Consider the following 12923-nt stretch of genomic DNA (forward strand, 5'->3'; position numbering starts at 1 on the left):
AACGTGAGACAGGTGTCTGGCTGCACGGAGCACAGCTCTGAGGCAGGCGGGCGGGATGTTGGCGACCGCAGAGGCGAGTTTCTGTAGTCTAATCTGGAAAGGACGAGTGTGCGCACTAGGGGCTTTAGCTCCGGGTCAGGGGTGAACATCCTAATGCCCCAAAGTAGCCGGAGTTGGTGTCCTCCTTCCTGGCTGTAGGGTTAGTGTGTTGTCAAGCGGGAAGTGATCTGGCGGCTCCACCAAAGCCGGTTTGCGACCCAGTTGAGAACAGAGTCAAGGCTCAGTCCTTGGAGTGGTGGATTGGATTATTTCCATAAAATTAGTAGGAATTTAGTTTTTGCTGGGTTTGTTTTCGGGGGGGTGGTTAGACATCCACTCGTCAATTATGATTAGGGGTTTGAGAGCAGGTAGCAGTAGTTCCTGGAAGGGATGGCAACCCCGGATAAATGAGCCCCTTACAACGGAGTTCTGTCATTGGGGATTAGCAGTTTCCCAGGATTAGAGGCTAGCGTCACGGTTGCCAAACCAATAGCAGGCTCGGCACCCCCTTTCTCTTGAGCAGCACCCCTTTCTCCGTGCAGCACCCCCTTCCTGCGTGTCCCTTCTCAGTTCATCGGCTGGAGCAGCCCCCAGGGCTCTCGGATTTCAAAGGCACTGAATGGGCATCCCCTGCGCCCTGCCTTTCCCACAGCCCCTGCCTGCCCGCCGGGTCACTCCCTCCGCATGGTCCATGTGACAGAGCCCCAGTCCCCTCCCCCTCTGCCAGTCTGATCAGATTACTGCCTGCTGCACCGGCTGCCTCCACTGCCCCTGGTGTGAGGCTGCTGCAGCTGCAGTGCACAGCGTCCCTCGCCCCCTCCCCCGGCGCAGAGCAGGATTTCCTACACCCCTCCACCCCCCCAGTCCGCAGCATCGCTGCCTCCCCGGGATCGCATCCAGCCCGTGCCCCTGCCTCTTGGGACTGCACGGACAGCGGTACTGCACACCCTGCGTGCACCGAGGACTGCTCGCCCTTCTCCATCAGCGCGCTCCCCGGCACACCTCGTCTTCCCGCCCGCCTGCCACCAGAAAGCTGAGGGTCCGCCCGGCTCCTGCTCCTGCTGCGCTCCGGCTCGGCTCCGCACCGCCTGCCCGGCGCCTCCCTCTGTTGCGCCAATGCCGACTCCCAGGAGCAACCGGGGTGCCCAGGACATGGCGCTGGCAGCCAGGATTACCCCCTCCGTGGAACTGGGTGCATCTGTGTGGTGACAGACAGGCGATCTTCCACGGTCCACCCTGGGTGACCGGGACACCCGCAGACCCTCGGTATCCGGACCCCTGAGACCCAACAGCCTGCACCCCGATGGACCAGTGACGGATAGTTCTCCTGCCTCCACCCGCCGTGGATTGCGTTTTGATTTGATCTTTTCTGTGGCTCCGTTTCCAGCCCCTGCATCTCTGCTCCCCTGCCTGGCGGATCTTATCTAGCTGACCATGGAGACCGTGGACAAGGAATGTGGGGCTCTTGGGGGTCTCTTCCAGGCCATCATCAACGACATGAAGGTAAGAGCAAAGGGGTTTCACCCATGACAAGAACAGCCACCCACTATACAGCGCGCACCATGCGCAGGACTACCTCTTGGCGCTTTAAAACCACACCCCCCTTTAATCTACCAGGCTTTATAAAGCCGCCCAGCCCTCCTTTAGTCTGCCGGGACGGCAGGTGGGCGGAGGGGGTGTGAGACGGGGGTTCATCTGTGGCATTTTTCCGCATTGCATGGAGTGGACACGTTTGCCCGTGAGTGTGTTTGTGTTTTGGGAGCACTGCATCCGTCTGGCGGGCTGTCATGTCAGTGCAGTGCATGCTGCAAAGCACTGCACGCAGACGTCGCTTTCGTTGCATCTGCTGCAGACATGCCCCCTTAGCACCCCACTAATCGTACATGTCCATGGACAGCGGGTGTTCTCTACGAATGACAATTCAGGGACATTTTTGATGAAATTGTGCCCTGAGAAAATATAAATGTGTGGGAATCACTAGAAAGACGCGACACCTCTTGAAATGTTTTTTTTTTAAAATATAGCATTATAAACAGAATGGTCACCCAGCTGCAGGGCCCGTGTGAGAACTGCACACTCGAAAGGTGAGATGTCTCCCCTTGTCCCAGTAGCGCCTATAAATTACAAATTGCCCATTAAGACGGACCTTTCTGGTTGGAACGTATGCTTTCTTTAAAGCGCTATATGCCACGAGCATGGCGTCCTTGAGCCCTCGCGCAGACAAAACGAATCCGAGATAACTGCTCTTGACGTGTCCTTGTCTATGCAATCTTCAATATCGTATTTTTAATATACTTTACTACAGCATTATATTCCACGCGCGTGACATAATCATGCTGTGATTTGTGGGCTGTGCGCGTGAACGTTTTGTTTCGTATTTTCCTCAGAACCATGTCTCCCAACTGTGCTCAGAAACCAAGGTGCTTGACGTGGATAGCACATATCTCTGGCGTATGTTTTGTCTGTTATTTTGTAAGTGTGCAATGTGTAAAGCATCCCTCTGGGCTTTTGCTTGGCTCTCCCTCTCTTCCCAGAGCGCCCTCAGACAATGCTGTCATTGCCTAGGCTAGAAAAAAACCTGAAACGCTGGGAAGGAATAGGGTTAACCCTTTATCAGCCGGTGACTAACGGCGTTCTCTTACAACCTCCCATGAAACCATCACTGCGGAGAAGCCAAACAGGCTTTCTATAGGTCCGGGCCGCTCAGTATCAGAAATAAACGTTTTATTTGCACAGGTTAGTTTTTAATAAGACGAAAGGCGATGTATTATACCTCTGAACAAAAGATCATTGAAACCAAAATCAGCGTTGGATAGCGACAATCTCGTTGAAATGCAGAGTCTTGGCCTGATCTGTTTAAGGCAAATCTTTAGCTAAATACGCACAACAGAGGCAGTTCTGGGTCGTCCGAAAAGGTACTATCCAATGAATGGAGGCGGAGAGGCAGCCATGAATTCATGGAGAGAGGACAGGTTGAGAGAAACGGGACTCTTTTAAGAGGGAGCGCCTAGCAGATTGTTTGAGGCATCACTGACAGAGACAAATCTTCTCTTATAAGGATAGGATGTACAAAAACAACTAAAAGAGAGGGGGCTCGGGGTTGCATATTAATTCTGAAGAGAACAGCGGGGATACTGGGAAATAGCCTGCTGGAGGGGGACAGCAGGGTAAAGAAACCCCTAAACGTGATTAGTAAAGATGGACATAAAAGGTGCAGATCTCTGCTGTAGTCAGACTTTGAGAGGTCTGTATCCCTCCTCAGGAATGCTTGGCTCAGCGCCTGTGAGCTGCAACCCGCACCTGGGCTGCGGCACTGCTCGGCGCGTGTCCGCCGAGGGCAGATGGCAGGATCTGTCGAGGCTCCTGTTTGCCATCAGTGCCGGGTCAGGTCAGGGTGAATGGATTAATGTCCGCACTGAGCAACTGGCAACTCGCTCTGTCACTGGCCTGTCAGGCCGGCCCCGCCCCCTCAGAGCTCAAGGGGCGGGGCTCTCTCCTGCCGGGGAGTGCATAAACCACGCGTTAGGCCAGAGGGCGCACAGCTGTTGTGGCGGGCACGAAGCTATCTACAGTACAGCCGGTGTGGGCACTAGGTTCAGGGTGCACCACAGTTTATTTAATGCCAAGCGCCAGGCCGGGGCCCATGGAGTATTTCTGACTCGTATTATGCCTCGGGAGTAACGCAGTCCGGTAAAGGGTCCCATTTATCCTAGGTGTATGAATGTGTGTGAAAGAAAGAAGTGTCCGGTGTCTCTCGACGCTTTCTGTAGCAGGACATCAGTTTTCACCAGTCCACTGGTTATGACACAATGGGTATTATGCTCCCCAACGCCCGCGCCTCCACCCCCCCCCCCCCCCCCCCGCCCCGCCCCGCCACCAAAAGCCGATTCAATGCACCCACAGTGCGAATACACAACAGTGTGGCAGGCTGAGTCTGTTTAGTTTGTAGTGTGCAAGGATGGCAGGAGCAACCAGTTTATGCAAACTGTTGATCTGAGATGGGGGGGGGGGGGGGGGATTACAGGCATTGATGTAAATTGAGCTGTCATTCGGTGGTGCCCCTGGGCCTGACAGTGTGACAGGGTAAACACAACCAACACGCAACTAGAGATGTGATTTGTAGTTAATCTGCGAGTTGCAATCATGACTTTCTCCAGTAGTCAGGGCCTGTTATCTTTGGCAAATCGCCTTATGCATGGGCCTGAGCCCCCTGCTCTACAAATAGGCCTAAATAACACAAGTACTGTCAGTAGTGTAAACACCAGGATGTTTACATTTGTGTATTCCGATGACCCCGTGGCACCACCCAGGGCAGCATTTTCCATCAACACCCCGAAGGCTCCTGGAAGTTGTTGTCTTGGTTTAATTCAAATCGACCAGTTGGACATACACAAAGCAAGGGTCTGTGCAAGGAAGCCCAGGACTGGCGTCCTGTAATATCATGCCGCTGTCTAGTAACCTTAAAGCCATTTACATAGTGCACACAGGCAGACTATCCTTTGCAGGCATGTCTGCAATAGGGGTGCACTGAGTCTGCCTGAGATTTTAGAAACACAAGGCCTCAAAAACACACCTGCACAATTTTTAAAGAGCACTTCAGCAGTAAAACGTGTCCATATCCCCGGAATTTAAGTGCGATAAAAAAAGTGGTGGTGGTTCGGGAAGAGGCGGGGGTGTTCTAATGGTGCATGTCCTAAGAAGTATATCTAGAAATCCATTCCAAGAGACGTAGCATGTGTAATTAGGGGCATGGCTTAAAGCATGTAAACTACCATCCAGTGCTTTTCATAGTTTGCCATCCGACCAGTATTTTGGGGCCTCTTTGAGCTTCGTGTTACTGCTTTCAGGCATATCACACAATAACAGACATGCAAGTGAAATAAACCAGACCTGTTGGTTTTGTCAATGCTAATCAGTTAGCAGTATCAGATCAATGGGAAGCAACGATTTCGTTGTGACTAATTAGAATTGAAAATGTTTCACTTCTGAAAGTATGAGACTGTGATTTAAATGTTTCTAAGGTCTGTGGAAAGGGTGGTTTTCTTTAGAGTGTCACAATCAGACCTGTTCTTCCCTTCATACCACTTCCCTCTCTAGCCTCTCTGCAAGTCACCACCCTTTTTGTCGCCACATCTTTCTGAAATCTTTTATCTGCATATTTCACACATCATCTCTTTCCTCTCCTGCACCCTCTTTTCAACCTTCTCTGCCTGTACTTTCTTCCATCTCCTTCACTTCACTATCCTCCATACACAAACACACTCAGCAATTCGTTTTCACTTTCTTTCGCAATGTAAATGCGCTGTGTGGAAAACATGAAAAACGACTTCCTGCAAAAGGCAAATACTCTTAGGAAAGTAAAGTAAGTTAAAAAAGTAAACAGGAGCTACACCTCTGACGGGAATTGTCTTTATGGTTTGTACAGTCCCTGTTCAGAAGTCGATTGTTCTTCCCAGTAAAGTCAAGGATAGGAACACAGAGCCCGAGAAAGGCCATTTTCAATATCAGCTCTCAGCTACTGCAGGGTCTCAGACCCGGAGGGACCCACTCCACTTAAAGCCTTTCTCTATCTCCGGAGTATTGTTTCCGTCCTTAAAAGTATCTAGCAAGCAACCAGGAGCAATGAATGGTACGAACATCTGTGAATAGCACATTAAAAATACATTACCGTGTTGGTAGAGTTAGAAAATTTGACAGAACCAAGGTAACACAATAGAAATATTGTGCCAAAAGACAAGGACTTGTACCCACTAAAAGGACATGTGACAGCCCTACCTGGTAAGAGACAGGCTGTTTGGCAGGGAAGGGAGCAGCTCACGCCCATGATTATTGCCATCGCCCTGTCCATGTAATGGGAAGCCCGTTTTAAAGTAACATTCAAACATCAGAGAAAATATGTTGAGAACCCACGTTTTAAGTGTGGTTTCGTTGCTCTCTGCCCAATCCCACCTGAAAAAATAACGGAAGGAACATGGTGATAACAAAATTTACAAACTTGTCCACAGAACTAACTCTCAATCTAGATAGACACATATAGACTACAGAGCCCCAAGCGAATATTTGTCCTAAAAATCAGATCTCACGTGTTTGTTTAATGCAGTACAGCTGCAGGTCCTCTCTCTGTTACAGGGATCAGCTGCATGAGACACAGGTGTTACAATTCAGGCAGCATACCTACCCCCCCCCCAACTGCAGGATACGCTTGTCCTGAAAATGACCGATTAAATATAGTTTACATTACCCGAGTTGCTCAGAATCGTACTTTGTGTCAGAACTCTAAAATTGTTACTTGAAGCACAGTTCCTGTGTTACCTAGGCATCCACTGCCCTTTCCCTTCTACGAGAGATGCTGCATCATGGACTTTAGAATTCAGATGAATTACTTTAATTTATTTTATTCGTTTAAACTGAGTAGCAAAGATGGGTTGTGTCGTGCATCAATGCAAGCAATTCTTCAAAATCTCTCCCTAAAGATGTCAACCCTCCCTTCCTTTTTCCCTACCTTTACCTCTCACTCACTTTTTAACCAAGGCCTTATAGGCTATGCTTAATATTAACACAGTGGTGGGGGCTCTTTGCAACTGGAACTTGCCACTCAACCCAAGTACAGTTCCCGCAGTTATAATAAATTAGTCACACAAATGTTGTGCTGTCATTTGATAAGCTTTAGATATAGATTAGTATTTTAGAGAAAAGAAACCTACCTCTCGAGAGACCCAGCAGGCAGCATTTGTCCATATCCTGTTTCTGCGCAGACGCAGAAGGGCGTTGGGCTACGTCTGATGTTCACGAGCCGTCATGTCTGTGACTGACGTGAGCGTCAGGCTGCAGGTAGTGGGGTCCTCTGTCTCTTCCTCCGAGCCTGACAGTACTCTCGTGTCTCTGTCAACGTTGTGCCGTGACAGTGTGTAGTGGTATTTTCATTTTTTTGTATTTAATAGAGCACATAGCATGATCACTAGAAACAATTTGCATACATTCTTACGAGAGGTAAAGATTGTTAGTTTAGTGCAAGTGGACAGATAATATGTGACCAGGTGTGTCGAGTGCAGCGGGTAACCTTAAAATCGACATGCAGTACAACAAAATGTGTTTAATATCAACCAGTGACAGGTTGCTGCCAGTTCCCACTTTGTTGGAGGTTGATGGGGGCTATGGAGGAGGTAGGACCTGGTGGCTGCTTTGAGTCTTCATGAGAGGCCAATTACCTGTGCCGGTGGTTGTGGGTGTCCGTGAAATGGTGAGAATGCGTACGGCAGGACTGACACTGAAGGGTCTTGTGATGCTCAAAGGGGAAGCGCAAATCAGCCCGCCTGCATCTTCCATGTATTGTGGGGGGCTGTGCCATGAACTGACAAAACACACAAAAGGTGACGGGAGGCTGCTTGCAATAAGTCTAACCACTGCCAATACTTCGGGGTAGCATTCCAACCTATCGTTCTTTTGCGCATTATGCCACCAGTGGTGGCCGACAGTTTTAACAGGGAGGGGGCGGGCAGGAAGCACACTCACGCTTTCACACACACACACACACACGCACATCCATTAACAACACTCATCAACATTCATACATACACGCACGCACTAAACATTCATTTAAAACGATCACACACACACTTACCTTCAGCCTTGGAGGTCCCAGGAGGGTTGGGACTGCTGCCTTCCCTCCATGGCTGACCTAAGGTCAGTCAATGAGGGAAGGCAGCAGTCCCAGCCTTGTCACAGAGTGGGATGGGGTCAGCGAGACTGCTGACCCCACCCCACTCTGTGACAAAGTGTCACTGATTGGCACTCACCCTGGGCGCTTCAGGGCTTAAACCTGAAGCGCCCAGGTCAAAGTCAATGGATGACGCTTCCCTCCTCACCCCGGGGAGGGCCTCGAGGCCCCTTTGCTGAGCCGAGGAGGTCACACCCATAGGAGCTGTGACCTTTTCAGCCCAGCAAAGTTCAGCTCAGGCAGCCAGGAGTTTGCGCAAATCTCGCATGTCTGCTCCTGGCTGCCTGACCTGGACATGAAGAGTGTTTGTCAGGCTGACCTTTGCTCAGCCTGACAGACACTCTTCATGAGGGGCAAAAGGTGTGGGGGGGGCCCTCCGGCCTAAAGGACGGGTTGCGCCTGTATGCCACCTCAAGTTTGGGCCCATGTATGTGCAAATCAGTATTGACCCTGCTCCACTGGGAATAGTCCAGCCCAAACTGCCAGGTAAGGTCCTCTCAGGACCTGAAATGAGCATCCTGGTACCGGTTATGGTATGCCCAGACACGGGTCTAATGCTCACTATGCCACCGGTTTCAAGCTGGCCTGGCTCATTAGGGGTGATGCCCCAGAACCTTTACTGGGATGCTTGTTTCCTGTTCAGGAAGGACCTGGACCGGCAGTTCGGGCTGGACTGTTCCCCTGGAGAACAGGTTCAAGACTGCCTTGCATATGGCTGGGTCCAAACTGGAATGGCATGGTGAGCAAAATAAAATGATTTAGGTCCAGATCTGTGACTGGGGGTGAATGTTTGACATTGTTCAGCATTCCGTCCATTATCTATTCTTTATGTAGGGACTGGCAAACACTAGGCTTATTCAATTAAATGAGGACCTTTGAAATATGCTGAGCTATTCCATGTGGTATTCATAGGCACACTTTGGAGTGGATTGTGGGAGGTTGTAGTGTCCATGTGGCAAAGTGTAGAAATCTGTGGAGCAGCTGGAACCACTACCCGAAAGATCAAAGTGAAAACAGCCTCAGTAGTACAGATAGCTGATGAATGAGGTAACTACTGTGTTTTTGGCAACATGATATGTGATTTTGAGGTACATTTTTCAGTTATTGCACAGAGAAATGCGTATTGTCTAGGCCTTGATGTATGAAGCTATCCCACTGTCAAATTACACTCCTCGATTTTAGGCTGAGGAGTGGAGGGGTTATATTGTCAGACAACATTTTAGGTGCAATAGAAGATGGGAGGCGGATCCTTGCTGTTTTGGACTGCTTGGACATCAAAGCTGCCATTCAGTGCTGGATCACATTGATCCAGTCAGTGATGTGTCTAAGGTTGGAGGGGTATAAAGTGGGTAAAGAGAGGAAAAACATGTCATTTGCAAATAAATGGTAGGAAATGCTACCTGTACGTCTAGATACAGAACCCTGCAGGCGCCCTGCAAGTGAGTGGCCGTTAAGGTAAGTTTGAGTACTCCATGGCACTGAGAATGAGTGGTTGAAAACTTTGGAGGGCAACCATGGAGAATCACTGTCAGCAATCAGTATGTTGGGGTGAGCGTCTATGCAAGTCTTTTGTCTACAAGTCTGATGTCGTTGAGCAGTCTAGGAGAAGTACAATGTCATGCAGGGAGGTATGGTGAGTAGAAGTGATGACGTTAGAGGTGGGCAGAGTAACTGTCTCAGTGACGTATGTGCCGGGGGAGCTCATTTGTCAGAGGAAGAGTGCTAATGAATATTAAAGATAGTTTACATACTCTGAATAATTTAGGAAGGATAAGCAGGCGGGTCTCTAGTTTGAGTTGTTTTTGGGTCTACTCCAGGGGTTTGCTTGCATAAAGTAATTAAATTGTCTATAAGAGTTACTGTCAGCTATCCTAACGTTCTCATTAACCAGATGCAAATGGTTCCTAACAAATTAATTGCGTTCACATGGCTTTTAGGGATCTGCTGCCTTTATTACGACATGATTACATTTGATTCCAGTTACATATTGGAAGTTTATTGGTGATACATGGTTTAAGGTGGTATTTTCTTTTAAAAAGTACAACCGTCAACTGTATTTTTTATTGGTCAAATGTAGTTCAGTGTCTAAAAACTCAAACGCCCCTAGTGGATCCAGTAGCCATTTCTACCCGGTCAACTGGAATTTCACTGGGAAACAACTGACACTGACATTTTTATATTTATTTATTTATTGGTCAATTCGTTTTATTAGGTTATTGTGAAAACAAACAAACAGGCGAATAACATTTAATCAAGAGGATAAACACTAGTGAATAGCGACACTGATAAGTAAGGATTCGAGGCCATCATGACATAAATCCACCTGGTGATCAATGGGTTGTATTACTGAACTGCGCATTCCATTGCAGTGCATGTCGTTACCACGCATGCTTCACAACGAGAATGCCATTACTACACATATCCTTTCCAGCGCATGCTTTTACAACCAATTATGTTGTAAAAGCATGTTTTTTAAAGGCATATGCGTGGTAAAGGTCCCAGCGCAACCCTCCTTCCACAGACATTCTAAAAAATACCCCTCCCTCACCCTGCACCCTAAATGAGTACAGCCCTGAGCCCTAAAATCGTCTCCCCACCCTTAGCCCGAAAACCGTCCCTCTGCCCTAAAACCTAACCTCCCACCCCCCTCCCTATGAAATTACCCCCCCCCCCCACCCCGCGAACATATCACTAAACTGACAGTGCCTCCCGCTCCAAGCCTGAAAACCATCCCGCCCTAAAACCTAACCCCCTGCCACTCCCTAAAACAGTAGCCCTCACCACCAGGCCCAATCCCCCTTACCTGACTCTAAGCCTGAAAACTGTCCCCAGCCCTAAACCAAACCTCCCACCCCTGCTCCCCCTCCCTAAAACAGTACCTAGCACACACCACCCCCACAGACATATCACTAAACTGATGATGTCCCCGTCCCAAGCCCAAAAACTGTCCTCGCCGCCCCAAAACCTAACCCCAGCCCCTCCCTAAACCAGTATCCCCCCCACCCCTAGGTCCATTCCCCCTTACCTCACTCTAAACCTGAAAACCTTTGCCCCGCCCTAAAACCTAACCCCGCCCCTTCCCTAAACCAGTAGCCTTCCAAAAACCATCCCCGTGCCCTAAATCCTAACCCCTCCACTCCCTCCTTAACACAGTAGCCCACCACCCGATGCCCATTCCCCTTACCTCACTTTAAGCCTGTCCCCGCCCTAAAACCTAACCCTCTAACTCTGCTCCTCCCTAAAAGAGTAGCCCCCCACCCCCAGGCCATATTCCCCTTGCCTCCCTCCTAAGGTGCGGTGCAGCTCCTTCTGAGGAAACAAAAGGATCTTTCTGTTTCTTCTAGTGACGATTATAGCCTTTACCAGCATTACTACGCATAGCCCTGACCATGCATACCATTACAAGATAATTAGTTGCAATGGTATGCACGGTAAAGGCTATGCGTGGTAATGACGCAGGCATTCTAACGCATGCGTGTTAAAGGTTAGTGGGGGAAACATCCACATTGTAATGGCTGTCTCCTACACCAATTAATATCTCGCAATATCATGGGACATGCAATAAGCAAGTTGGCAGACTCGTCTGGTATAGGATTGATTTCTTGACCGTGATTTGTTCTAGTGTAACCATCAGTCGTTCATTATTGTATTTTGTGTCACTTCTAGTTTGAGTAATACATATGGGAGTGTGCACCCCCCAGTTAAAACTTGGGAAGGGTTAGAGGAAATGATGGGAAGTATGAGTGGTCAGATATGACTTATTGGATTGTCCTGCCGTGGGGTGTGTGAATCAGTTGTCAGAACCACTGAAGTCTTTTCCTTCATTTGCCATAAAGTGGTCTAATGTGAGATATAGGGCCTGATTACAACTTTGGAGGAGGTGTTAATCCGTCCCAAAAGTGACGGTAAAATGACGGAAATACCACCAGCCGTATTACGAGTTCATTATATCCTATGGAACTCGTAATACGGCTGGTGGTATATCTGTCACTTTACTGTCACTTTTGGGACGGATTAACACCTCCTCCAAAGTTGTAATCAGGCCCATAATGTGTTTGAGGTCTTGGGTTTGAGATGAGTCGACTCAACTAGCTTATTCGCGCCTCTAAGGTATGTTACCCAGGTCCACCATGTATGGGGGGAAATATGTTTAGAAGATTTCCAATCTGATAGTATAACTTTGGTCGCAATAGATAGAAAGAGATCTAGTAGGGCCATGTCATTCTCATCAAGATTGAGCGTTGCTGGGTTGCTCAACGGGCCTAATATAATTAGTGAAAAGATTAGAGTGATCGAGATGCCGAACATGGAGTTGAGTTGGTTTTAAATATAAGACCAAAAGGAGGATAGAAGGGGCAATGAAATATCATATATTCGTAGGAACCAGGGGCTGAGTCGCAGTTCCATCATTTATCACTGTCCCTTAGTTTCATCCTGTATGGTCTAGCTGGGGTCCAACGAAGGAAGTTTAGAGAGAAGAATTTAGATTGGATCAGTGTAGGGGCAACTTTATTCTGGAGAGCATTTTTGTCCACATTTATCCAGTCCTCCTCGGAGATATGTGATAGGTCAGAGCTACCCATATGTTTAGTCCATTTAGTGCTAAGAAGTGATTTGGTTTGTGTTATGGGGCCATCTAGGGCCTTGTGTGTTTTGGAGCAAAGATGTCCAGTGGGATACCATAACTTCAGACGCTGGCAGATGGTTGCGTTTTTAGACCACCCAAGTTTAGAAAGTTTAGCTTTAAGTTTTAAAAAACTATAGAAGTCGATTTGGGTTAAGATTGTGATTAGCAGCTAAGGATGCAAAGGGGATACGCTCCCCTTTGTCGTCATATAGGTCTCAAATTACATTAATGTTTTTTGTGACCCATGATAGGGGTAATTCTTCTGCGGTGTCTGTTCTGAGTTTGGGGTTATTCCGAAACAAGGTCATTAAGGATCTGTGCAGTGGAGTTTGTGACAATTTATCTAACTTTGTGAGAGCTGCAGCAGTATCCGCAAAAATCTTTTGTAATAAAGGGGGTGTGAACTTTGTCATAGATAGGTACGCCGCAGTAGTGAAGGGTGAGCAAATGGAATTTTCAGTTTCAAGCCATCTGGCAGGATCTGTCTGATCTTGGAGCAGCCAGTAAGCTCTCTGTGAAGAAAGGCAAGCTGTTAGGTAT

General features: G+C 48.4%; 1 protein-coding gene across 9 annotated transcripts in view; it reads left to right on the forward strand.

The window, feature by feature from the left end:
* The first annotated feature begins 607 nt into the window (after positions 1–607).
* The window catches only part of MTSS2 (MTSS I-BAR domain containing 2), a 309369-nt gene continuing 297053 nt past the window's right edge, over positions 608–12923 (forward strand). For 5 of the 9 annotated variants that reach the window (XM_069217477.1, XM_069217479.1, XM_069217484.1 and 2 more), the window contains exon 1: positions 1332–1542. In XM_069217477.1, the coding sequence (XP_069073578.1) occupies positions 1474–1542 (69 nt within the window). In that variant the 5' untranslated portion in view covers positions 1332–1473. Of the gene's footprint in view, positions 1543–12923 lie in introns of all 9 variants that reach the window. The other 4 variants (XM_069217485.1, XM_069217486.1, XM_069217481.1 and 1 more) reach the window with 4 other exon arrangements.

This window comes from Pleurodeles waltl, chromosome 12 (assembly GCF_031143425.1).
Source record: "Pleurodeles waltl isolate 20211129_DDA chromosome 12, aPleWal1.hap1.20221129, whole genome shotgun sequence".
NCBI classification, from domain to species: Eukaryota; Metazoa; Chordata; class Amphibia; order Caudata; family Salamandridae; genus Pleurodeles; species Pleurodeles waltl.